General features: G+C 41.6%; 1 protein-coding gene and 1 pseudogene across 1 annotated transcript; one reads left to right on the top strand and one right to left on the bottom strand.

The window, feature by feature from the left end:
* Positions 1-389: 389 nt before the first annotated feature.
* Positions 390-5150, top strand: LOC115666058 (extra-large guanine nucleotide-binding protein 1-like; annotated as a pseudogene).
* A 3171-nt stretch (positions 5151-8321) lies between these two features.
* On the bottom strand, positions 8322-26564 carry LOC115672940 (uncharacterized). The gene is made up of 15 exons (XM_056304881.1): positions 26108-26564; positions 20072-25053; positions 19813-19997; positions 18619-18733; positions 17303-18353; positions 16664-17111; positions 15982-16035; positions 13034-15890; positions 12829-12942; positions 12620-12750; positions 11509-11601; positions 11111-11380; positions 10383-11004; positions 9512-9587; positions 8322-9442 (listed from the first exon to the last, which is right to left on the bottom strand). Exons 1-15 carry the CDS (start codon positions 26413-26415, stop codon positions 9343-9345), a joined length of 11406 nt encoding a protein of 3801 aa, XP_056160856.1. The 5' UTR covers positions 26416-26564; the 3' UTR covers positions 8322-9342.
* Positions 26565-26985: the final 421 nt, after the last annotated feature.

The following is a 26985-nucleotide window of genomic DNA, read 5'->3' as shown; positions in this document are numbered from 1 at the left end:
CCATGTGATGTTTTGAGAATGCAGCTCCCAAATCCCATCCGAATCACCGTTGTCGCAAACTCAAATCCACGGTGTCCACCCTTCATACATGTTGCAAAGGTTATCCCCGCTAGTAGCTTGCTTATATTAGATAATCCACTGCTCCGCTGTGCTCACTTCTCTGAGCTCACTTCTCTGAGCTCACTTCTCTGAGAATAAGATATATTGCTGTGAATACAAAATTAACACAAAGTATGAAGAATCAACAAAAATTTTACCTGGTTTCATCAATATCTCGGCCATCTAGTTTCATCTCCATGCGCCTCAGTACTGAGTCGACTGACAATGCGTAAGCATTTTTACCTACAGATGACCGAGAATGTAAAAAATAAGATTATGACCCAAGGCAAATATTATATCCAACTTTTAAAAATACGTTGGGGTCCAGGTGGAAGTTTCCCACCAAGTCCTAGAGGACAGGGTTGCCACCGTTTCCCGCTTTCCAGGACGACGGAGAGTCAACACCTCCTCGGTTGACTTCCTACTTCAAAAGCCAAAGTCAGGAACGAACGACTTCCTTCCTTCCCGCTCGATTCATCATCCACGCCAGTCCGATCCCTTCCCCCACCACTTCCGATGGTGTTCAAGTACTACACTTTCGTCATCGATGATGATTTCCTCCACACTCGGCCCGGCTCGCCGCCGGCCTTCTTGCTTTTGCCGTCTCCTTGAGCTTGAAGTGGTTGCATCGGCGTCGTCAGCAGATTCGGCGAATTGCAACTCCAGGATCGGTTCAGGTACAGTCATTGTCGGTCGTCTTTTGCCAGCCAGGTTGCTAGAAACCTGATCATCGTCCCTAGTTCTGCTTGAAATGGTCGATTCTCTGTGGAAAAAATTTTACTTCTCATCTCCATGTCGTGCGTCAGGGACGGAGGAGCTGTGGAGGAGATGCCGAACAAGGATGAGACGAATATTGTATCTGAAACCTCGCATTTCCCGAATTTACCTGATGATTTTGCGGAAGCCAATATGCAAATGCAATCTGGACTCAGCTACTGTCACTTCCACGTCAAGAAACCATCTACTGTCACTTCCAGAGATCCGGACTCAGCTGATATTTTCGACGAAGAATCGGTTTTTAATGAGGCCGACAGTTTCCCTGTGAAGCAAAGAGCTGAAAATAATGGAAAGAAAGGGTCATGCCACTGCTGCTTTAAAGGGAATAGATTCACAGAAAAAGAAGTTTGCATTGTTTGCGATGCAAAGTATTGTCAGAAATGTGTATTAAGAGCTATGGGATCTATGTCTGAGGGCAGAAAATGCGTCACCTGCATAGGCTTTAGGATTGATGAAATGAAGCGAAGTAACTTGGGGAAATGTTCTAGAATACTAAAGTGGCTCTTGCCAGAATCAGAAATCAAGCAAATAATGAGCTCTGAGGTATCGTGCCCAGCAAATCAAATCCCTCCAAACCTTGTTTACTTGAATGGTGAGGCTCTTGATGATAAAGAGTTGCTTCGGCTGCGGGGCTGCCCAATCCTCCGAAAAAGCTAAGGCCAGGATACTGCTGGTATGATAAAGTAGCTGGGTTTTGGGGTAAGGTGAGTTTGAGATTTAGCTTAGTTGAGCTTGTTTTGATTCTTCCGTCTCTTATAACTTATCATTGCATGTCATCTTTTGTCACACTACGAAGAAAGCTGATGATGTTGAATCTTGGTCAATTTGACAGGAGGGGCAGAAACCATGCCAAATAATCAGTGCCCAGTTAAATGTTGGGGGTTACATCAAAAGAGATGCTAGCAACGGAAACACAGACGTACTGATTAATAACCGGGAAATTACGAAAGAAGAGGTTTGGATGCTCAAGGTGATTGTCTAGGCATTATTTCACTCTGCTTGACATGCAATTCATACTATGACAATCGACTGAAAACTTGTTCTTGAATTTTTGCAGTCAGCTGGAATTCTATGCGAAGGAAGACCTCATTTTTGGGTGGCTGCAGATGGAACCTATCAGATAGAGGGGCAGAGGTATGCTAAAGGCCGTATTTGGGACAAGGTAAGTCCTTGGTGATGATGTGGAATTTTTTTTATAGTGATTCTCTATCTTCTTTTATTTATTGAACTTCTGGCGATGCTTGGTGTTTCCATCTACAGACTAGGACAAAGCTAGTCTGTGCAATCTTGTCTTTGCCAATTCCTCCGGATAATGCAAAATCTGGTGAAGAAATGACCAAAGACAGCCGTGGCCAGAATGATCTTCATCACAAACTGCTTCTGGTCGGCTTTGATAAATCCGGCACAAGCACTATATTCAAGCAGGTTAGATTAGTTAGAACAGTTCTAAGCTTTGATTAATCTTAGACTAGCAGTGATTCATGCTCCATCATGTGCTTTTCTAGGTAGACCCAACAGCTTTGTTAATCTTGATGTCAAGCGAAGCAGTGTTAAGTTCAGGGGTATAATGCTGTCTATGTGACTTTTAGTCAATTATGTACTAATTTCAGGCCAAGATTCTGTATGGTGTCCCCTTTTCTGAAGATGAACGTCAAAATATTAAGTTAATGATCCAGAGCAATCTATGCTGCTATCTGGGCATACTGCTCGAAGGACGTGAGAGATTTGAAGAGGAAACTTTGAAGGGGAAGGGGAAAAGCCCGTTAATTGACCAACCCAGTTCTTCGGGTATGTTGTGAAGAAAGCTGCCTTCGCCTCTTCATATATTCCTCTGTGATGATGGAAATAGTCATAGTCAGATCTTGGCATATTTCTTGTAGGTTGCGAACGGTTCGAAAGAGGAAGCTCAAGGGAGAAGGGAAAAGAACTGATGATTGATGGATGCCGCTCTTCAGGTATAATATAAGGATTGACTGCATCTTTTGAACCTCTCTCTTAACTGCATTACTTCCTCTGGAGTTCGGACAGTTACTCTGGGTTCTTTTACAGCACTGAGCAATGGGATGTGAGGCATTCGGAAAGTTACATGCTCTAAAATGTCCTAGCATAAATTAATCTACTTGTTTTCATATGTATTTCTTCTTCTGGATCAGCTGGACTAGTTACTAGTCAATTGACAGAGAAAATGTATCCGAAGGAAACTAAGTTGACCTATTCCATGGCCTCAAAGCTGAAAGGATTCTCAGATTGGCTTCTCAAGGTAATAGCATATGGCAATCTAGAAGCCATATTTCTTTCTGCCAGTCATGCATACTCACCTTTTATTGAGGAACTGTGGAAGGATGAAGCCATTCAAGCCACATACGACCGAAGGAACGAATTAGAAAAGCTCCCTAGAGTGGCTACATATTCTCTGGAGTGGGTGAGGTTGCGCATCTTGATCTCTGTTCTGATTATCTTGCAGTTCTAGTCTTAAAAAAGATCCTTTTCCTGTCCTTGTACCTTTCTTGTGGGTTTGCCATTTTTTGTATGCTTCCAGAGTTGATAATAAATCACGATTTCACCTACGTTGCAAAATATGTTTTTTTTTTATTGAAATAACTATTACAAAAAAGGCACTTTCTCAATGTCCTAGACATATTTGATTCCAGCTTTGTATTCTGTGCAAATATAGTCACAGATTTGACTGCTCTGTCTCGTCAACTTAGACTCTCTTTCTTATCAGGCTGTTGAGATTTCAAAAGAAGAGTACGAGCCCTCTGATATGGATATTCTGTATGCAGAGGGAATCACCTCTTCTAATGGTCTTGCTAGCATGGAATTTTCATTTCCCACGCCAGCAAAATCAGATGGATACATCATAGGCTCTATTGATCAGTGCTACGGCAAGATGACGTACAATCTTCTTCACTACACATTGCTTGTTGATTTTGTCAACCACAAATTTGAATATGGTTGAGTGAATTTGGTAAATCAGCTATTTTTCATCCAAATTTAATTGATTAAGTGCTAGGACTAGCCTGTATAGCAATCAATGATAAGCTACTAAATGGGCCTGCAGTTTAACTAGTTTACTATCTGAGACGACAGCCAAAACTTTAGGAGCTAAAACAATAATTGTGTGTTCTCTTAATATACCGGAAAGAACTGTTATCAGACAATTTGGTAGATTTAAGTGGCATTTTTGTGCTCTGGACCTAATTGTTTCTTCATTGTTGCTCCTCGGACAAATGTCACACCAAAATGCACTAGATAGAAAATCACCATCAGCTACTACTTGTCAGTTCATCAAACTATCGAAGTATGGTCAGTCAGGTTGATACATGATGTTTGGCAAATTAAGCGAGCAATTTACTTGAATTGGCAGGAGCGCACTGGTCAGAGTTTGCAGAATTTCGGTAAATTATACTCTATATGACATAGCTTGCTTGAATCTGTAGGTACCAACTCATCCGGGTGCATCCTAGAAGCCTAGGGGAAAACTGCAAGTGGTTGGAGATGTTTGAAGACGTTAATATCGTCTTGTTCTGCATCTCATTGACAGACTACGACGAGTTCTATGAGGACAATAAAGGATTACCGGTAAACAAGATGATGGCAAGCAAGCAGCTTTTTGAAAGCATCATCACTCATCCGACCTTCTATAAAAAGGACTTCCTTTTGATTATGAACAAGTTCGATCTGCTCGAAGAAAAGATTGAGCAGTCTCCTTTAACTCAATGTGAATGGTTTTGTGATTTCCATCCAGTGATCAGCCATGACCACAATAATGGGACTTATGTTAATCCGGCTCCTTCATTGGCACAACGTGCTTTCCACTACATGGCAGCGAAGTTCAAATGGCTCTTCCATTCGCTTACCGAACGCAAGCTGCATGTGTCCCTAGTTACAGGACTTGAGCAGGATAGTGTAGATGAATCTCTTAAGTATGCGAGGGACATTATGAATTGGGACGAAGAAGATATCACAATCATCAACGAGGAATCTTCTGCAAGTTTGGAGACAAGCACCTCTTAGTTATTTGGTCTCTTTTATAGGTTTTCACTCTCACAATCGGCAACAGTCTGGTTATGCCTAATTAAGAAGGCGTGGCTCCATAGACTTTAGTCGATATATACTGGCACATACGTAAATCATATGAAGTGGAATAGCTTCGATTTTTTGTTCTTTCTTGTGATGCATTCAGAAGATGTACTCATGTAAATGTAGAATGAAATGCGTCTCTTACAGTAAACTGTTCTCTGGATGAATGAATGAGAGAACTAATTTGGCCATATCGTTTTCCATATTGATTATAGAAACAGGGTCTATACTTGAATATACTTGCCGATTCACATTCCTGACGCTGGAGCCTCATACTGTAATGGGTGAAAGAGTAGGCTTCGCGTCACTCGAAAGAATCCGGGGATTACCGTATCTTCTTCATCTGTCAGGTGGTTTGATTTTATCGAGTTTATGGTGGTTATAGGTGAATTATAATCGCACTGGTTGAGAATAAGCCAAGCAAAAGTATCGGCTTAAATCTTCAAAGGGCGTTAATTGGCGCATAACCTGAACTTTTATGCATATAGATCCCGCATGCATATCCCCAATAAATTATCATTGAAACTTTATACAGGAGAAAACATCTGTGCAATTGTTACGAGGGGGTAAAACGATCCATAAGCAAAAAGAGAGTGTCCTCGGACAATGTGGTCTCTCTCTGGACGCCTGTGCCTTCTGCCTTGTCCTTATTGTCTCCGACTTCTCCTCCTTTATTGGCAACTTCATCTTCCTGCTTTGATTTGTGCAAGGCTAACTTCTTGAACCAGACCTTCTCTCTTAGCTTTCCCAGCTCATTCTCCCACATCTCCACCAGTGCAGACATCTTGACCACGAGCAAAGGAACACTTCTTGATCGAAAGTAGCGCGAGTTCTTGATGGGATCGAAAGTTTGGACCTTTACTAATTTTGGTGCATTGATTCAGAAGAGAAGCAAATGGGTATAAATAAAAGAAGAGAAAGAATGATGGGTTGGTTGAAGAAGACCATAAAAGTGTCCTGTTTCGTGTGAGAGAGCAATAATTGATGTCCTTCGGTGGCCATGAATACTGTCAAAACGTGAGGGACAAGGTGAAGGATATCACTCGAGAATATTCTAAAATAACGGCTTCGTTTTATCCTGGGGGCAGAGACGTGATTGGATTGTGAATGCCAAGTCAGAGTACATGTATGAAGCCAAGTTTTGATATTGATAAGTTTTTTGGTACTATTTGACGAACCAGTCTTGATGTTGGAGAAGTATCATTTAGGATCTTTGAGGAAATTCCAATCCAGGGTTGAGGTCAATATGGCAGTTGAGTTCATCTATTGGGTGATGAGATCCGTAGTATAGCGATACCCTCTTGGCTTTGAAATATAGCAAGTCCGTGGTTTTGGGCCATGGATAGTTTTTTATTCGCCCAATTGAATATTTGGTTGAATTCATGTGTCTTTTCAGGTGAAAGGGAGATCTGGTTACATTTTTTAGCGAAGTATATCCATATTAACTTGCTAAAATTCTGGCTACTGTATCTGGTGCCGATGCCTAGTCCCGACCCACAGATTGCTTAATCCACAGGAAAAAGTTGACCCAATTCAATTTGGGACTAGCTAAGGAGCAGTCGGGTTGAATTCATGTGTCTTTCCAGGTGACGAGGAGATCTGGTTACACTTTTTAGCGAAGTATATCCAAATTAATTCGCTAAAATTCTGGCTACTGTATCTGGTGCTTGTGCCTAATCTTAACCCCCAGGAATTGCTTAATCCACAGGAAAAAGTGGACCCAATTCAATTTGGGACTAGCTAGGAGTAGTTGGATTCGCGCACTTGCAATGACCCACCGACTCAGATGGTTGATCTTTTATCTCTCCCGTCCACTGTTTCAAACTTCTGAAATCATTCAGATCAGGATTAAGATTCTTCAAAATGGCACAGAACGGTGAATGGGACACCCTCCAACATGCCGAAAATGAAATTCATCTTCTTGGAAATGCGGGAGGTGGAAATTAAGGCAATCCCTACACGTAATCAATACGTGGAGGCTTGGACTATTCTTACACGCTTAATGGACACTCCATCTTCTTGTAATTTCCAGGAAACATAATAAGAAAACTCAAGAGCAGTTAACGTTATCAGTTGAAAAAAGAAGCATTGTTTCTTGTTACATCTGGAAAGCAAGCATATACAGAGACAATTACAAACCCAAAAAGATGGAGCGAAAGCTTGGCTGAGCCAAGCCGAGTACGGTCTGCGATTTCAAGGGCTGAAACACTCCACAAGCATGCAAACTGAGGCCTCAGAGCAGAGGAGAGCTGGCGACCTGACTTGCTTGACTCGGCCGAACACCGGAGACAGCCAGCCCGAGCTCCCGGTCTCCGCCTGACCGGCGGCTTCCCTGGCCGAGTTTGCCGAGCCAGCTGAGAATATGGCTTGACCTTTTTCGCGTACCTTCCTGGTCCACTTGTCCACGACCCCAGACATGGCGGATATTCTCAGAACTATCAGAATTCCAGTTCACTGAGGGAGACGGTGGCTGAGAAAACCGAAGCTGGTTTGAGTTGGTCGGATGATGATGAGATGTGAAAGGTTGTTTATCTAAGTTGGGGTTTTATAGGGAAGTTAGCCGGGTGGTTTTTGGACAGAATACGGTTGATTCTGTATCTGTGTGCTCTCACTCTCAGAGATCGTCCCTTGGTTTTCTGCAACTCTTTTTCTTGCGTTTCCCTCTTCTGCTGTCGCTTCAGGAGGGGGAGAAAGGAGGGGAAAACCAGTGCAAGCAAATGGTATCGACCGACCTATGTCTATGGATTATTAAAATCCACGTACGGCTTTTTGGAGGGTCAAAAACGCATAAGTCGTCATATATATATATATAGGCTCGTACAATTTGAGGTAGTAAATATAATATCGTTTCTGTAATTGCGCGTAACCGACGGAAATGCACGAAACTCACGGGAAAGTTGTCCCGATCTGGACTTATATAAACTCTCTCCATACTTGTTTGTTGTCTAATTATGTATATATAAGAAAACGGTGTTAAATTTCATATGTTGATCAAGAAGTGAAATCTATCGTCATAAGTGGATCGAATTTAGTTGAGATTTTTTTTTTTTTGGGTCGAAAAATTTAGTTGAGATTTGAAAAGTTGCCAAATAATCGCTAGAAAAGATATGGCGATTTTTCCGTTTCCTTTTTTGGTATTTTTGGGCAATCTCGCTAAATTTGAACTAATATTATCGGATAAAAGGGGAGGGTGAGAGAAAATGCTAAAGAAATATTTTGAAAACTAGGAAAATCGATCCATCTCTTGCTGGTAGAGAAGGATAATCATTTTCCACCCATCGGATACACCACAAGAAGAAGATGTTAGCATCACAATCAACAATTGCAGGACGCCAGGAGATTATGAATCTCTAACGACTCTATGCAATAACTGCGGATTGTATTAAGCGAACTTCCTATTCGAAATATCTGATAACATATGATTCAAAAGGCGGGAACAATTTCGTATAATAAGGCGACAGTTTGGTAAAAACATAGTTTAACTACAAAAGACGCAACACACTCCAGTTGCTCGTAACTCGGCCTGCAGACGCGTTATCACTGAGAATGCAAGAGAAACGGGACGAACTGAAGTGCTCGACATGCAGCAATCACCCATTTTCACTAAACTAAAGAGATTGTCCTAAAATTGGAGGGAACGGTGGACCAACCTGAACCCCATGAATCTCCAGATGGGCCGCAACCGTTCCGATGTGATACGATGAATTGTTCCTGGGAGCAGTAATCCTTCTTTTGGCTGCTTTCCCACTGGACATGCCCTGGCCATCATTCTCCAGCCAACGGATTAGCCTTCGCAACGTGCGGTGTGAGCCTCCACAGCTGTCCATCTTTCCAACTCTATAAACCAATCGAGAACCTAGAAGGCTCCTCCGGCTACAGAACGATATCCAACTAATGGAACCAGGAAATTAAATGGCTGATCTTCAAGTCCTCGTACTGCCATCATCATCAAAAGAAGAAAAACCAGACGAGAACTTCTTGCCGTGAGACTCCAAGAGACCACCAGTTCCCAGGGAGAGAGGAGAGGCGTAAAGCACTCCCATCACATGGTGTCTCTCGATGCGAGTCCAAGTAATTTGGAGCTATTCTCAATCCAGGATGAGCAGAAATTATATTCCCAGTCCAAACCCAAACCAAAGTGCTAAATGGACCTGGCAATCAATGTGCTGCAACTCACCCACCAGACACAGCGAGATTTGAGACAAGTTTAACCAGCACTTTGACACACCATTTGCTTATTCCCAGTGTTGCTCGAATCCATTTTGACTCCATTGACTTCAGAAGTTGGAATTTGCATGCAAATGCAGTGTGCTGCACATTGCACCATGTGATGTTTTGAGAATGCAGCTCCCAAATCCCATCCGAATCGCTGTCGTCACAAACTCAAATCCACGGTGTCCACCCTTCATACATGTTGCAAAGGTTATCCACGCTAGAAGCTTGCTTGATTAGATAATCCACCTGCTCCGCTGTGCTCACTTCTCTGACAATAAAATACGTTGCTGTTAATACAAAATTATCACAGAGTATGAAGAATCAACAAAAATTTTACCTGGTTTCATCAATATCTCGGCCATCTAGTTTCATCTCTATGCGCCTCAGTACTGACAATGCGTAAGCATTTTTACCTACAGATGACCGAGAATGTAAAAAATAAGATTATGACCCAATTCAAATACATACTTTTTGATAAATACGAGACATAAAAAGCCGTAACAGAGAACCAGAGAAATATTATCAGATCAACAATTCCAGAAATGAAAGAACAAATTCAACTGATTAGAATATTAGACAAAGCGAGTTAGTTAATCGTCGAATAAGGCCAAGTGGTAACATATTAAACTTTCGTGAACTAGTATGAGCCCTGTATCAGTGTCTACTGGGAAAGTTGTGACCTTCTAGCATCCATTTCTTTTCCACCACAAATTCATAATAGAAAATTATCCTGGTTGCCAGAGAAGGTAGGTGAAAAGGAACCCACTCCCTTTCACCACTATGTATTTGCGTGTGCCCAAATTCTCGTGGTAACAACAAAACATAGGCTGAAAAATTGGGTCAGGCACATCAAACAAAACTGAAGTTGAACTGTTGAAGAAATGAATTTTTTGCTGAAATGCAGTTGTAAGTTTCATTCATTTATGACATTAGACATCAAATCACATAACCTGTGCATGTTAGCTTATCAAACTTCGACAGTCACTGGTTGACAAAACTAAAATCCAATCTTTCAGGGTTGAGATCTGGATCCAGGTTTCAGTTCAGCTAAAGCTAACAATTACTGTGATTGGAAGTTAAGAAAGAAAAATATTCAAGTTTCAGCCAGGAGAGGCCGACCGAAAAAACGCTCAGACGAGGAAAAGAATTTGAAAACCATTGCAAAGACTTCTAAGAAAAAGTTGAAAGTACAAAGATGCAATACTTACCCCTGGCAACTCGACCACCAGCATGGCCATTGGGATTAGGAGCTTCACTACATCCATCATCGATGATATTTCGGGAAGAGGGCATCTTATTTTTACCTCTATACTCCAGCTCTGTTTCCTTATTCAAGGTGTCTGAAGTGTAAACAGGGAAAGCTATATCTTGATCCCTTGTAGATGCCCCATCATTCGGTTGCTCAGTTGTCCCACCTGTAAGTGGTATTACAGGAATACTCTGGCTACATTTGGCCCCTTCATGTGTAATTTTAGCGATCTGTCGGGGATCACTGTGGGATGAAGTATCCGTACATATAGCCCCATCATCTCTGCAGCTAGAGTTGATGTCTTCTGCTAGGTCTTTTAAACTATCTGCAATACTTGCTTCAGGTGAGGAAACACAGGATCCCAAGCTGCTAGTGCATATGCTGTCTGGTGGAGATACCCATCCTTTATCTTGCAAAGAAAGTCCGGCAAGGCTCACAAAATCCTGCGTGATTTCTTCATCAGGTGCTGCTAATTCCTCCTCCCTGTCATTGAAGGAAGAGGCATTGCCTGAAAAATTTGGCCTTGACAAATCAGTTCTCAGTAAATTTTCTTCCTGACTTTCTCCTGCACCTTCAAGAGCCTGTAGAGAATGCAAGTTGAGGCTTACTTAGGTCAAGTGGTAATTGCAATGAACGGGAGCAAAGAGTTAACAAGGGCACAAACCTAGCTGGTCAAATAAACTTTACCTTATGGAGATTTCCTGCATGAAGACTTGCTGTCCGCGCAAGCTTGGTCAAGAGAGAGAGAAGTCCCTTCACAGATGATGTAAGGGCTGGTAACAATGGCTTCAAGGCTTGACAAGCTTCCCCAACTCTTGCACGATAAGACTGATATATGGCCTGTCCATGAATGGGTGATATTTCAATTTTGCTCTCTCTTTCCATTGCTATAGCATCGGTCATAGCAGTTACATCTTTGGACAAAATTGATTCAAGTGGCAGAAGGATTGCATTTGCCTGTTCCCCCACAGAAAAATAAAAAGATCGTGAAAAGACAAGTCATTTCATCATTTACATATACTGTTCCTGGACTTAAAAGGAAAAAGGTAAATTGAAAAATTAAAGCATAGGGTGTCAAGAAAAACCTTCATAAGGCCTTCCACTAGAGAATGGTGCATTGAAGCAGCTTCCTTTCCTAGACTGTTCACATCGTGTAGATCTTCAGTTATTGTCAAAACCTAAAGAGAAATTCAAAGTTCAGTGGCCACATGAAGAATTGAGAAGATGCTTGGAAAGTTACTATTCCAATAAGTTGTGATCAGCTATGAATGCAGTAGTACAAAAGGGAATTTCACTGGCTGGAGATCAGGAGCAGATGTCTCATTATCATTTAATTAGTGTTCTCAAAAACTTAAATGGTAATCTTCATCACGTACCAATTGTCATATTCATATTGTATCAACCACCATAAGCAAATACGCTTTGAACTGACAGTTTTTATTTTAAAAAACGCTCAACTGATTAAAATAACCAGTTAATAAGCTCTTGTTCTTTTAACCCAATGCAGACTCAAGAAGCTCATAATACCTCTAAAAACTTGTTTGAAATGAAGTGACTCATACAATGAAGGAGACCAGGTATCCTAGTTAAAGATCATATAAACCAAGAAAAATCAACGCAACTATAACTTTTCTTTGCCTTTTCCTTTGCAAGAGGAAAAGATATAGTCCAAATAATAAGTAAAGTAGGATGACAAAAACATCTTTCATGCCTAGGTAATTTGAAATCAACTAGCAGCTAACAATGAAGCCATTCTTTTCAATATCCTTGGTAAATTCAAAATATTTGTCTAATGGGTACAGGGTAAAGAATAAACAGAAATGGATAAGCAACATAAGACTTGTTAATCATTCTGGCTAGCTTTAAGGGTTACGGCAGGGGGACTTCTATCGTCGAATGTCTTAATGTCAGAACAAGCAATTTTCAAGAAAAGATAGAACTTCGAAGATATTCCTGCACAAGAAACAGGCTAAGCATGTGTCAAGGGCTCGAGTCGAGAGTGGCACCCATATGTTTGGCCTTTAGAGCCTCAAATATGCACAACAATAGCTGACATTCAATAATTGTCATGATCATGTAGAGATTGGTTATACTCTTAGAAGAAAGTCACAAATTATACACCACATGATGCCAAATTTTGCAGCTATGAAGAGCACTGTGGATAATTGGAAGTATCAAATGAACCAAGCATCAAACCTCCTCAAGCATGGAACCACACTCGGATGTCAAAGCTGTATGACCCCTTGACACTCGACCATAAGCAGATAGTGCAATGCTAGCTTCATATGCACAGTCCCTCATGGCAAGTATGGTTTTCTGCAACTCATCTGCCAATGAAGAAAACATATAATGTAATACTTTAATAAAAGGATGTGACCAATTTAACACAAGGAGACGCACAAAACCTGAAGCTGACTTTGCTTTGAGAGAAGCAATGCAAAGCTCGTTAGTGGCAGAAAATAAACCACTTGAAGCAGCTTCCATGCTGCTTTGTGCAAGCTTCCATTCTTGTTCAATACCTGAGCAACAAATACAGAAAACATCATCCTTCACAATTCAATCACAGTTAACAATGTAGGCCATGTACAGAAAGATGACACAGTCATGTACGTGTGAAAGAATGATAAGTGACATCCAATCTTGTCAAGGAGCTTAAGTTTGCTTGTTGCCATGCTCTGCAATCATTGCTCATCCTCAATGGATGTTCTCCTCCAGGAACCCAGAAAATGCCATCTCTTGATGCTTCAAATTCCAGTATAGACATGCAAATTTTGATTATTTCAGATGCTTTCTCCCTTGCATCCCACAACAATTGCCGTCTACTCGTTAAATAATCATGGAACTCAGGAGGAATTTTTGACATTTTACTGGAACTATTTCCGGCAAGACCAGAAGAGCTACCACCACACGCCCATCCCATTGCCCTTTCCAGCTGTCCTTCTGCAGCAAGGGAAGTTCTTTCAACAGCTTGCAGGCCCTCAATTGTCCGAGCTATTCTGGATACAGCAGATTGCATTACTTCCAACAGTCTTTGCCTGTTGAGATTGAGAATGATTTGTTGCAGGTTGTCACCACTGGCTAGCAATTTATGCAATGTGATCCGGCTATTAGATGAGGGGGTCAATAGAACATCATACATCCATTCCATCTGAACAATCTCTATGCAGTCCTTCTTTACATTCTCTTTGAGCTCATGTACCTGCCTTTTCATAAGGGATGCTGCCGACCTTGCCGCACGAGCAGTTTCGTGTGCATTGCAGTATTCTTCAAGCATAAGCTGGACCCTTTTAACTGCCCCAAGGTCTTTGTGCGACTGCTCAAAGACTAATTCCTTCCTCGACCCATTCAGTTGCTTAGAATGGTCATTCATTTTCTCTAACCATGCCTTAAATATAGGCAGAATACAATCTTTCAGGTAATGACCAACGTGTTTCTCAAGCTGGAGCACAAGCTTTTTCCTTGCAGCGTTGACAAGCTGGTCAAAACCTAACTTTTGGTCCATAGACGAAGCCACCTCATGGGTGCATACATCAAGAAATGAATCCAGAACACATACTTTCCAAATAAAGAAGCCCATTTTCTTCACAGAACCACCAAACTTCCAGACCTTTTCAGATAACGCTTGCCCAGAACTTAAACAATCTGCTAAATTAGGATCCCTAATGCCTGCATGCAAAGAAGAAGCACCAACTGAAGACAGAACTTTGTCCAGGGATTCTAATTCATGGAAGGGATTGACCAACGTGGACAAGAGTGCTTGGCCTCTTAAAGCAAGCGAGTCTATTTCCTCTCCCGCATTCATTAAAGATTGAAAATGACGTTGACATGAACTCAAGACACTTTCAACATCCGTTTCTCTCTTAATGAGAGAAGAAGTACGTTTGTCCCTCTGGTTCCAGGATTGGTGGAGTTGGTCAAGTTGTGCCCTACAAGATTCTTCCTGAGATGCTAATTCTTCAGCCTCTTCCCAGGAAAGATGATCCCTACCCTTAAGAGCCGCTTCTTCAAGAGCCAACTGCCGCTTAGTGATAAGGGCTACCTTAACAAAGTAATTCCGTTCAAGTTCAATGACAGTTCCCCGCTCCATTTCAACCTCCAATAGCTGCTCGAGTGCAGAGTCAATAGTGCCACGAACTTGTGAGACCGATCCAAATACATCTGCAAACTCTGAATTGAATGCAACAACATTTCTGATCACATCTGGTAAAACATCAGACAATTGATCAACCAAGCTTTTACAGGAAACAACAGTGCTTTTGAAAATTGATGCCCAGTTTTCTTCAGGAAAAGGTTCCCGACTTTCCATACTTGTGTCACTGCAAGGAACATCCCAGTCAGCAAACTGCCGTAGATCATTCACGAATTCAGTAACAACTGAGCATTTCTCTACTAGCTCTTCGAGTTCACCAAACAAAGATGAGGAATCATCGAGAGACCTATTGCCATTCCCTTTCCCGTTGGCATCAGCCATGTCAAGAATCCTCTTTTTCACATCATCATAAATAGATGCAACAGCTAAGTTCAACACATAAAAGGCCTTCTCTTTTTTTTCTGCTAACTGGCTATGATACCTCACGTTGTTTGTGTCATCATACTCAGATTGACCAGGATAAACCGGCGAATGTAAATTATCTTTCTTCTCTACAGTGGCAGATTGCATGTATTTCATGAAACTAGAGAGAAGACGGTCCTTAGCTTTAGATTCAGCCTCAGAGCCAACAGAGTTCTCTAGCTCAGCACACTCATCTTCAACTTTCCCTATCTCAAAGGCATACTTACTGACTTTTAGACACAGATCATCATGAGCATGTTTGACCGAATCACGAGAATCACTTAGTATCTTAGATATCAATTCAGCAGCCTGTCTTCGGGCAATGGAAATGATATCAGATGTAAGAACACCTGAACATAACTGCAAAATTTGTGCCCAGCTATACACCGTGCTGGTCGTGAGGTAATTTAGAGGAAGAATTCTCTGCAAAGCTAGAGAGTAAACCTGAATTGCAGTGAGAGATGATGACACACCATGATCTAACTCAGCCACAAGCTTAGAGAGTTCCCTATCTAAATCAGTGCATTGTACTTGTGTCGGCTCGGGAACAACAGTAAGTGGAACCCCAGCCACCAGGACTGCTGATGAAAGGGACAAAGCTTCTCTGAGACTACTTAGATTATTCCAGGCATTTAGATCTGCTATCAGATTGCCCCTAAGAGCATCAAGGATCCTTCCATGTTGCTCAATCCAGCTTGTTGTCTCTTGAGCTTTTTCAGCAACCAAAGCTTTTGCTTGAGAAAACTCACGAGCCTGAATTTCAAAAGATGCAAGAAGTTTTTCCGAATTACAAGTTGCTTCAGCAACGATTGACTTTGCGGATGTCTCATGTAGAATAAGGTTAGACCGCTCTTGATCAGCTCGACAGAATAGGGCAGAAATGAGTTCATAGTTGTTGAGCACGTCAGAAAACCTCTGGTACATAGTTAACAATGTCAGCGAAATATCATTCAAGACATGATTTTACTCGGAAGAATCAAAATTTACAGGCAGTCAATTTTCATACCTCAAGGGTAGATTCAACAGCTGGCAAGGAAGATATTAAAAGATCATGATGTTCCTGAAAAAAACGACACAAAATTATCAATTCTTTCCAGATATTAGCGTCAGCCAGGGGCCATATAACCAGCTAATTTCATATAGTATCGTTATGAACACAGTGCATAGTAGTGCAGCCAATTGTTTACAGATATTATTGCCAGCCAATGATCATTGACTCACATACTATGAGGAGCACTACGCATTGAAGTGCACAAGGTGGAAACACCACTCACTTCGGTCATGCCACCTGAAAGACAGGTTTAGCGATAACCCCGAGAAAATAATGACTTGTGTTTGATAATTAAGAAGCAGTCTCAAATTAGAATTATTTTTTATCAACAGTCCAGTATCAATGAATATTCTAAAAAGGAAAAATATAGAAGTGGGTAGCAATGATGCAAAGTGGTTGAGCCACACCTCGCAACCACAAAAGTCAGTCATTTATTCTTGTTCTAATGACAAACAAGTTCTAATCGCTACTAAGACATTAAATGACACTCTATAATCCACTTAATACTAGACACAATGCTACTTATAGTTTCAGAATCAAGTGCATCAAGCAGGTAAAAAGGCTAGTTTCTTAAATTAATTTGCCTAAACTTCACTTCTGAAACAGATACACGAGCTGAGTCTGAATTGATAAGTACCTGCAGTGGAACACGAATTTCTTGCACTCGAGATGCAAACAAGCTTAAGCTCACAGCCAACTCCATGCCCTTTCTCTCTTCACCGCCAATTGCTGCATCATCGTGAAAGTCTCCCCTAGTCCATTCTACAAGTGGATCCCAGACAAAAACCTCCAGTAGCATCAGGAGTATGTCTTTATTTTTCCTCAGTACACCAAGAACTGCTTCACAGTTAGCTTTGAAAATCCCTTCAACTCCAGTCAACCCTAAAGCTGCTTCAATCATCTGTGTTAGTCGGAAAGGAACGATTTCTGGGATCTTGAGTCTCAGCCCTTTATCAAAGCATATATTGTAGTCAATATGAAGTATATCTCCACTACGGAAATCCACGAGAATATTATCTAGATGTCTATCTCCAAGACCAAGAATGTGGCCAACCATGCTCATGGCTGCAACACTTCCAGAGTACCTGCAAGTGGGGTAGAAATGCAGCATAGGCCTTGTTACAACTTACAATTAAATTGCAATAACGTTTTCAAGAGACATTGAGAAATGTTGGTGTCCACAACTACAGTATTAACAGTGTCAGGATACCGCTTCAACTACAGGACAAACACTTCACCACTGAGAGCAAAATACTACCAGCAAATGGAATCACACCTTTTCAACTTTAAATTGAATGCCTTGAATCCTTCACTAGCACACCACAGCTCCTGATACAAAAGTTGCCGAGGAACTTCTTGCATAAGATCCATAAGAACTTTACGCTTGACTTCGTGAGGCCAGTCTTTTCGAGATATTACTCTCCTTATGCCTTTTTCTTTGAGTGCTGGGATGATCTTACCATAAAACATATCACTTGGACGTGGAACAGGTGGAGGAACCGTTTTTGTGTTTCCAGTGCCAGAAGATGGCTGTACAGCTGCTTGATCTCGGGCTTGCCAACACTTGTAGACACTGTACACACTTATCACATTGTCCACCCACTGGATAAGACCAGCCCGACCACTGATTGGAGTCACTGAATAATGGCGAACACCAACCAAATGACTACGAGTCGTGCGAGATGAATGTAATAAACTATCAATAGCATGCAAAAGCTGCATTATTCTGGCATCAAGGCGTAAATCTTCCCTTCCTTTCAACAGATAAGGGTAGTTTTGACCATCTGAACCAATGATGTTGATCTTTTTAGGTTTAGTCTTTGTTGATATTATTGTTACTTGTTCAGAAAAGGAAGAAATTGTTACAACACTGGGAAGAACAGTGAGGCCACCGTCTGCTTCAGATAGTGCGACCAGTTTCTCAAGCCCAGGCATAGGAACATCAGATGATGACAAGAGAGCAAGTTGTGGAGCTACTTCCCCCAAGGAAACTGAAGACTTCCTCTGATAAGATGTTAAAGATGCAGCAATGGTATCAAATGGCCGCCATACATCCGCAACTGAAGCAGCAGATTTAGGAGGATTCTTGAATGTCAAAATTGTACTTTTCAGTTGCTCGATGTACTGCTCATGGAACCTCGTTTCATGAGGCGTTACAGGTTTCCGGGTTGTAGAAGCCAGGCGACGCTCAAGGGTTAAAATAACAGGCGCCATCATAGCTGAATACTTAGCTGCATTTATCTTGCTTTTCTCACTCTGGCTGAGAGTAATATTCTCTGCAATCCGTGCAGCCTCCTCTTTCAGAATGTGGATGCGCCTCATTACATCTGCATGAGAGATTTTTGGATGGCCTCAAATTAGTGAAAAGTTGGCATAATAGCAAATCTACATAGATAGAGACCCATTTAACATTCAATCCTGGAGGGAGTTTTAGATAGAAAAACCATGTGTACATTGGAGACTTCATAGAGAATGAAAAGGAAAAAAAGAAAGAAATTTGGCCTCCAATCTCAACACGCTTAAAGGATCACAAAACTTGACCTGCTAGACAACACAACACAACAAATGTGTCATCCAAAAAGGCAAGAGTACCTGAGTGAAGATCATGAAGTGTGCTAAGCCAGAGTTCCTCCCAGAGAACGGTTACGTTACTAAGTTCATTTATCATGAGCTGAACATCTTGAATCAATTTTGGGTGAAGATCTAGCTGCATGTAAATAAATAGTGGTAACTATCAAATTGATACTTAAACAAAGCAATGACTATATTACAGAAAAGCTCTCTGCAGAAGCAAAACAGAGTTTGTCGTTGCTCACAACTCCAGATCTGGTCAAGTGACAAACCCGTGGTGGTAGCCTGTGCAAATCCGAGGTAATAATGTCGCCAATAACGTTCACTTTCTCACTCCTCATTTTACGGTATTTTTTTCCGGCTTTTTATATTTTTATTTTTTGGGGGGGATGATGTTCAAATGTTTTCTAATGAGATTTAAGATTTTGAGTCCGTTCATTGAACAAACCAGACACCACAAAAGTGCGCTCATGACTCATCAAAAAGTAACAAATTGCACATAGTACTCAAATAATAAAGACAAGAATATAAGGGTAAGATGAACTCTTACTTCCACTTATTTCCCTTTTCGGTGCCACATAATTTACTATAAATAGCTTAGTTAACAAGGCATTTTCCACTTATGTGGAACTTCCGTCCTATTTCTCACATATAAATGCAATGTAAACCACATGTGGGCAGCGAGAAAACTAAAAAGATAGTCTTTTGTTGGTAGATCTACAAAGCACCGACTCACGCAACAACCTTTTCGTAGTAACTATAACTAGATCCAGAAAACCAATGATGTCTACAAGGCCTTCATCTAGAAATATTTAAAGGATATTTCTGTGCTTCAGTCTAGCAATTTGCACACTGTCTGAAAGAGAGGCTGGCATTTGATAAGCAAAACTAACCCCTTCTTCAGCCATCATGAACTACATTACTTTTCAAAGCCACTATATCTTTCACATTTTGCATTGCAACCCTTAGTAGATTTCAATGCAATTAAAGAGTTTAAATTAATTTACATCTTTATATTTTTTATCTTCAAGATAAGGCCACATTCATAACCCTCTCACCTATTTATATAAAATTCACTTTTCTTAAATTGAGAAGACAAATCAGACCAGAAGATAGCAAGCTTTGCTGTTTATTCCCCAACCATGGGTACTAGAACTTTCTAGCCAACATAGTTATTCACATGACAGAAGAGTGCAGCAAAAGAAGATGGATTACCAGACAACCCAATACATGCTGTAGCTCATCCGAAGGTTTGTCTTCATTAGCATTTACATCAACCAGGGTAGGATAAACAATGGACCAGGGTGAACGCTTCCCCAGCATCATCAATAAGCTTTGTAATTGTCTTCTCACTACTTGTTCAGGATGAGAACTTAACCGAGCAAACAATTGAGGCGTCACTTCCTATAAAGATCCAGAGGATTATAAAACAATTCGTTGAAAAAATAAAGAAACTTTAGCACAGAAAGAGCACTTGCCTGCCATGGAAACAGAGGGACTGCTGAAAGAGAAGGTTCAAGAGTTTCTTTTAATTCCACTCCATAATTTAGAAGAATATGCAGCACATACAGTGTAGCCCTCAAAGTGTAACTGCTGCTTTTATGTTTCAATGACTCATAGCCTGAGCCAATCAATTCGCCATTGCAAGTATTTGATGAGGCATATGAAAGATACTGTATAAATCCATGAGCAGCGTAGCCAAAAAGAGACACTTTTCTTCTCCTCAGAGACCACCAAATATCAACTAACTCATCAACAAGACATTCAATGTCTCTCTCTTCTAGTCCAATATTTGTATGTAGAAAGAATGTCTGTAACCTGGAAACTACAGAACTAGAAAGGCAGTCGCTGGCTGAATCTTCAGCACCAGGTGCCCCTGCTGTTACTTCAATGATATTCACTGCTTGCTGCAACAAAGCCTTCACAAGATTAACATTGCTCAAATTTTCAGCAGAAAGAAGGCAAACATCCTTTTCTCCCACTCTATCCTTTAAGCCCGCAGCATCACCCAGCTTGCCAACCCGTTGCAAAATCATTGACTCAACTCTCATCATCTCATCATCATTCAACTTAAGTCTGTCCGGTTGGACTTCAGGGACAAGAAAAGGAGATGAAGAGCATGAATGAAGGGCAGTTTCATTTGATTTGAGCAGGGAATTCCGGGCTTGATTAAAACACCAAGAGCCATAAGAGATCCATGACTTTCCCATAAATGGGCAAAGACGAGTGGACAATTTTGTAGCTGTACTGATGATTTCTTCAATAATGAGGCTGGCATCTCTTTGGGAGCTTAAGTTATCATAATTCAAAGGGACCCCTCCTTTACCAATAAAAGAACAATCAGCTATCTCAAAGTCGGCTTGCATCCTTGCAGAAAGCATCTCCAGGGAAATATCTGAATACTTGCATTGTAGCCAGTTTGATAGTTTCAGACATGCTTTTGCCTTCAGAATACTTTCATCGGCATCAGAAACTTTCGATGCTGAAGATATCATGCAAGGACGGACAAATGACCAAAGACTATTAAAAGCATCTTCATATTTCTTTTCAGCATACATTAGCAAGGCTCCCTCATACTCCAAATTCAATTTTAAAGAATTGCACACTCTCTCCTCTGAGCATCTCGATACATGTTCTATAAGATAACTCTTTAAACGACGTGCCAACATAATGTTCTGTTGCTTGCGAGCTAAACGCAACAAGTTCATACACAGATTCATTGTAACAGGATAAGCTGGATAGATGGTCCGATATACCCTGAGAACCTTTAACCATGGGTAACAATCTTGGTTCGCTAGATTAAGTGGATGTTGAATTGGATGGACATATGAACTCAATATTGATTGGAATTGTTTGGATTCGTCCTGACCTCCTCTGAGAGTAAATCCGCGTTCAAATTCCAAGATACAGTGCAACTGTGTAGCATATGCCGCTGCATCAGTTAAACCATCAAGAGGCAGAACAGCCAATGCTTCCTCCAGCATTCGTTTAGACTTCTGCAAGTCATGGGGCAACTTCTCTATTTTTCCTTCCACTTGAAGAAGCATTGCCTGTAAGAGCATCTGCTCGCTCCTTAACAATGCTACCTTGGGGTCAAGTGAGAGCTCACTGCTACTTTTTGGTGTCAAATCAAGGGAGGCCCATGCTGCCTGATGCTCACCCTCATCAAAATGAGCCAAGGCATGGATAGCATTTATTTCATTACCTGCTGTTGTTAGAGCACCGGCATAACTCTTACCAGCATGTCTGGCACGAAGCATTTGCAATTCCACCAACCATGACTCTAGACTTCTCCAATCTGATAAAGCAGAATAACTCTCAATGATACGTGCAATAGCGAACTGCACCCCAGCCGAACCCATCGAACTAAGAGATTCCTCGTTCTGAAGCAAGTGAGTAAAGTGAGCAGCAGATTTTTCATATTGACCTTCTGCCTGGTATACAAGCCCAGTGATCCATGCTAAGGGTCTCAAAGCCCCATTTTGATCCATGAACTGGTTCTCCTCAACAAGCAATGAAGGAAAAGTCATTGAAACCCACGTTTGTAGGCCAACCAGAGCCTCCGGTTCATGGCACCTACACAGAGCCAATGCCATGTGGTGCAATACCCTTAGGATATCTTCAGAAAATCTGCTCCTGATAGTCTGGAAAGTCTCTGAAATCTGTGACCTGGACGTTTCTTTCAAAGCCAAAGAGACGAGGCTTCTTAACTCTTGCAATCGCAAGACACAGTATTGAATGGTAGCATAGTGGCAATTTAGCGCCAATCCAGCATTCATCATTGGCTCACATATACGAGAGAACCATTCCTCACAGACTTTCTTATTAGCCCGGAAAAATAAGGAACTCTGGCGAGTAACGGATGGTAACACAGCAGATCCCTCGTAGGCATTATAAACATTTTTTTTTAAGGATTCTACAAATTCCAATAATAGTCTCATAGGCAACAAATGAGCACCAGAAGTATTTATCATACTTAAGTTACCATCATTTTGCTCGCTGTCAAGCTGCAGCACGTGCACAACATCCAAGAGCATTCTCTCCAATGCAGCAAATGTTTGGGTGGGTCCACCAAGGTTTGTCCGGAGGCGGGTCGAAACACAATATCTTGCCGCTTCATGTATAGCCCACCAAGCACCTGCCAGGACATTCACGGAACAAATTTCTTCAAGAACATTATCGTCCACTTCAATGTCTAACCATGCACCACAAGTGCCCAAGCTTCCGATTTCCTCTAGTTGATTCGGAGAGGGTTCCCTAACTCTCCGGCAACTATGGATGAGCCGTTGAACCCAACAAGACAAAGGGACCTTCCACCTCTGCGAAATGTAACTCAGAATGGAAACAAGCTGTTGAGCTTGAAGTTGTCGAGGCAACTGCTTCAGAGCAAATAATTGCTTCCAATGCAAGCTGGAAATGTTTCCCTTAAGAGGCTTGCATATAACACCAGTACCATACTCATAGAGACCACAGGAATAAACCATCGCAGGCAATACATGGCAAAGAAGCTTTGTAAAAGTAGTCTTCATATCATGCTCCGGATCACCAAGTCTTTCTAGGACGGCTTGAGCTATCAAAGAGAAGTTAATGGGATGCAATAGTCTTGCTTTCAAAAGCAGCTCCAAAACTAATGCAACATGGGACCTCACTTTGGGTTCCTTATCAGATGCAGCATCCAATACAGAGAAGATCAAATTTCGGAGATCCCCAGTACATATAAAAGAATCAAACAAATAAGTTCGTGAGTTCAAATTTTCTGTCATAGCGAGGACATTTTCACAGAACCTCCGTACCCACTCTAGCGCGGCTAATTTAACTGCAAGAGGAGAAGATGCGTGCAAAGCTTTGACGAGGAGGCAACAGTACTTCCTCAGGTGCTCCACAGTTATAGCTGAAAGCCGATTCTTTAGCGAAGCATCAGTAAGTAAGTCTTCTGAAGCAACATCCACTAAAGGATTCCGAGTACAACTATCACCCGTGGCACATTTGCTCAAGAACTCAACTGTACTTAGCCTTTCTAATGTCATCATGACACTTATTTGCAAATCAACGCAGGCCTCAATAGGAAAGTTCAAGGGATTCAGATGCTCAAGAAGAAAACACGCTAATGTTTCTGATCTCTGAAGATACAAGGTCGCGACATCTGGTCGATCAATCAAACTGTCATTTCCACTTAAAAGGACACAGGTCAATAGCACTTTCAGATCAAACTTAATAAGAGCAAACAACTCGAGTTTAGAATAGGTTTCCTGGTGAGGACCATTAACATCAACATCTCCATGCACCAAAGCTTTTTTGAGCATACCTTTCAGCATATCCAATTCCACCAACAACGAGTCCATTGCTTGTTGCACGACTTCATTATTCCCATGTTGCAGCAAGAAAACATAAGTTGCGGCACAACTTGCTGTCACTACGTGATTTGGATGCAAACGAAGCTGAGATACCGGGGCATCAAATGGCAGTATTTTGTGCACAGATGATGAGAGAAGGCCAAGCTTCTGCAACGATAATAGCTGAAGATTTGTCTTTAAGACTCCGTGAACTTGAAATGAACTTATTTTTCCAGCTCCCATAGCTGAATGACCATTGTTCATTTTCACGCTCTGGAATAAAGTATCTACGGCAAGTGGATACAAGGTGGAGAAATTTTCACGTAAAATTTCTGCCAAGAGAGTCAAGCACTTCCACAAATCCCCGATCCATTTTGACCATCCAAATCTTTGTCCGAGCAAAGATAAACAGCCTAGCAACTGTGGAAGCATCTTGCTAAGTGGTTCCCTTATTTGTCCAAGAAGATTTGCTTCCAACAACCCAGAAGCAGTGGACTGCAGGATGGTAGAAAAGCAAGAAAGCAGGGCTAGCAGTCTTCGAAATTGTTGTGGAGTACCCAGACTCCCATCCTGCAGCAGCGCATCCATGTCACCCAGGAACTTCGACATTAGTCCAAGCGAGAACTGCAAATTACTGACCCAATGCTTTTGGCATTGCAAGAAACAATCCATAATAACACGTCTATCTGATTCCCCAAAGTCCGGTATCAATGCCCAGCCAAGAAGCAGATCCACGATGTCCACAAAATGAGGTTGGAAGCATCTAGAAAATTTCAGTGAGATCAGAGTTATAATGCCAAGAAGGCGATGCAATAAACTCAAGGAGGTTCTCTCATCTTCAAGTAGCTGTTGGCATGCTTTGAGAATTGGTAGTGCATATCTTTCAATTCCATTAACATCCCCAACATTAAGAAACTCCCGGAGGCTGTCGAGTGCCAGTTCTGCTGTACCATCACCAGCATTAACGTTATTGAGCAACGGTAATGACCAGCTAATGAACCTATCCACCATAGTACCAAGCATGACATGGTTTTGTCTTCCATTTGATGCTATAGGAATCGAACAAACTACAGCGCAGAGGGCCCCATATGCTGTGGCAGATAATTGCCTGACCGAGTATGATCTGCTCAGGAAGTTGATAAAATTACTATAGCTTATAGTACTGTGCTATCAGTTCAATTGATAGGTTGTACAGTGCATCAATCAAATAGGAAAGGTGGTCGAGAAATGAGCAACAACAACGATAAGAGAAACAAACTAAGCCTCATCCCCCTAAGTGGGGTCGGCTATATGAATCCTTTTGCTCAATTTTGTCTCAAGTCGAAGAACAGCGTTCTCCACAAAAGACATGAAATCGGTTACTCTGGTGCTTTTTAATTTAAGTGATTGCCTTTACAGCCAAGAGGTCCAAGACAGTGGCCAAACTGCTAACATCTTGTATGAAGTAACGAGTCAAAATCAAGATCATTCAATTTGATTCAATCTCCTAGAGATTTCAAGCCTCAGGAAAGAGTACTGATTGCATTAGAAATTAGGAATCCCTCAATTGCATCTATTTAACCTACGCGATCATATTTCAGAGGAGGGCCAAAAAACATAAGAGTCGGCAAGATGCCAAGATTTAGTTGAAAGCTCAATATGTTTGCAGCTAGCACGACAAGCTTATTGCAATTGCCAAACCATAACTATATCCTACGCGACTTTTTCCTAAAAGTTGTTGTGCACATCTTTGTGCTCTCCAATTACAGCACTGTGTAAAAACTCACTGATTAGAGAAAATGCACAAAACAAACGAAGAAAGCATGATTTCAATTGGCTTCATCAAGGCTCTAAAAATATTCACCGGTCATGAAGGATCTTTCCGACAGATTGAAAAAGTCAGCTGATTCGCTCGGCGCCCAAATACAGCACATAGTGGAAACGAACTTAATCTCCTTAAATTCCTATTTCCCCTTTCGGTTACTCCTCCTACATCCCACACTTCAAATAAGGCCCTATCGCAACGACAGAACCAAATATATTTCACAGAAATTCATCGGTTCGCACGATTGGCCAGCAGGAAGTATTCGCCACCAAACTCGAACTTCAATCAAACGACCACGTTTGGCGCATTTTGCAAGTCACAAGCAGACGATGATCCTCGAACACAATTTACACGCGAGAGAGAGTGTTCTTACTTGTCGGACAGGAGCTGCAAGAGGCCCTGGGAGAGGAAAGCCGCGGAGTGAGCTACGAGGAGGGAGTTCGGCGGGTAGAGTATCGCCCGGTGGAGCGAGCCGATGGCGCCGAGCCGGGTGGACTCGTCGCTCTCGACGGAGGGGACGGGCTTCGCCGCCGCCGCCGGGGGAGAAGGCGACGGCGACGGCGCGGCGGGGGAGGAGGAGGAGGGAGGAGCCGAGGAGTCGTCCTTGGGGAGGGCGACGGAGAGGAGAGCCGCTAGCTGGTGTTGCTGCAGCTGGTGCGGGTGGTGATGGAGACCTTGCATCGCGGCGCTGGCGGCGGCGGCGGCGGCGGCGGCGGCGAAGCTGAATCTGATGGCGATGGGCTTCGCTTCCGCATCCTTGGCGCTAACACTGCTCTCTCTCCATGGAGCGCATGCTTTTTAGTTCTTCAATCTAAGGAACGTTTTGGTCTACTGTTTGTCCATGGATGAATGACCAAAGATGTTCATGTTAAAAATGATAAAAAGAAATAAGGGAAAACGAAACAAAAACTTTGATGTGTAATATGGTCCTCGAACTTTTAATTTGTTCGATATAATTCTCGAACTTTGATCCAACGTCTAATGTGATTCGTGAACTTTTAATTTGTTTAATGTCATCCATGAATTTTTAGTATATATTCAATTTAGTTCATGAATTATATGCAAATTTTCAATGTAGTAATTTCATTAATTCAAATTCAGATACTACATTGAACATTTCATGTAGTTCGGGAACTATATTGTACATACACCAAAATTTTAAAAAAACACATTGAACAAATTAAAAATTCAGGTACCACATTAAATATTAGATTAAAATTTAAGGATTATATTTAACAAATTAAAAGTTCA

This window comes from Syzygium oleosum, unplaced genomic scaffold (genome assembly GCF_021117445.2).
Source record: "Syzygium oleosum isolate NSW1041296 unplaced genomic scaffold, Sole_v2.1 Sole_v2.33, whole genome shotgun sequence".
In the NCBI taxonomy this organism is placed as follows: Eukaryota; Viridiplantae; Streptophyta; class Magnoliopsida; order Myrtales; family Myrtaceae; genus Syzygium; species Syzygium oleosum.
The sequence above is the reverse complement of the archived record's forward strand: the minus strand, read 5'-3'. Positions and strand labels throughout refer to the sequence as shown.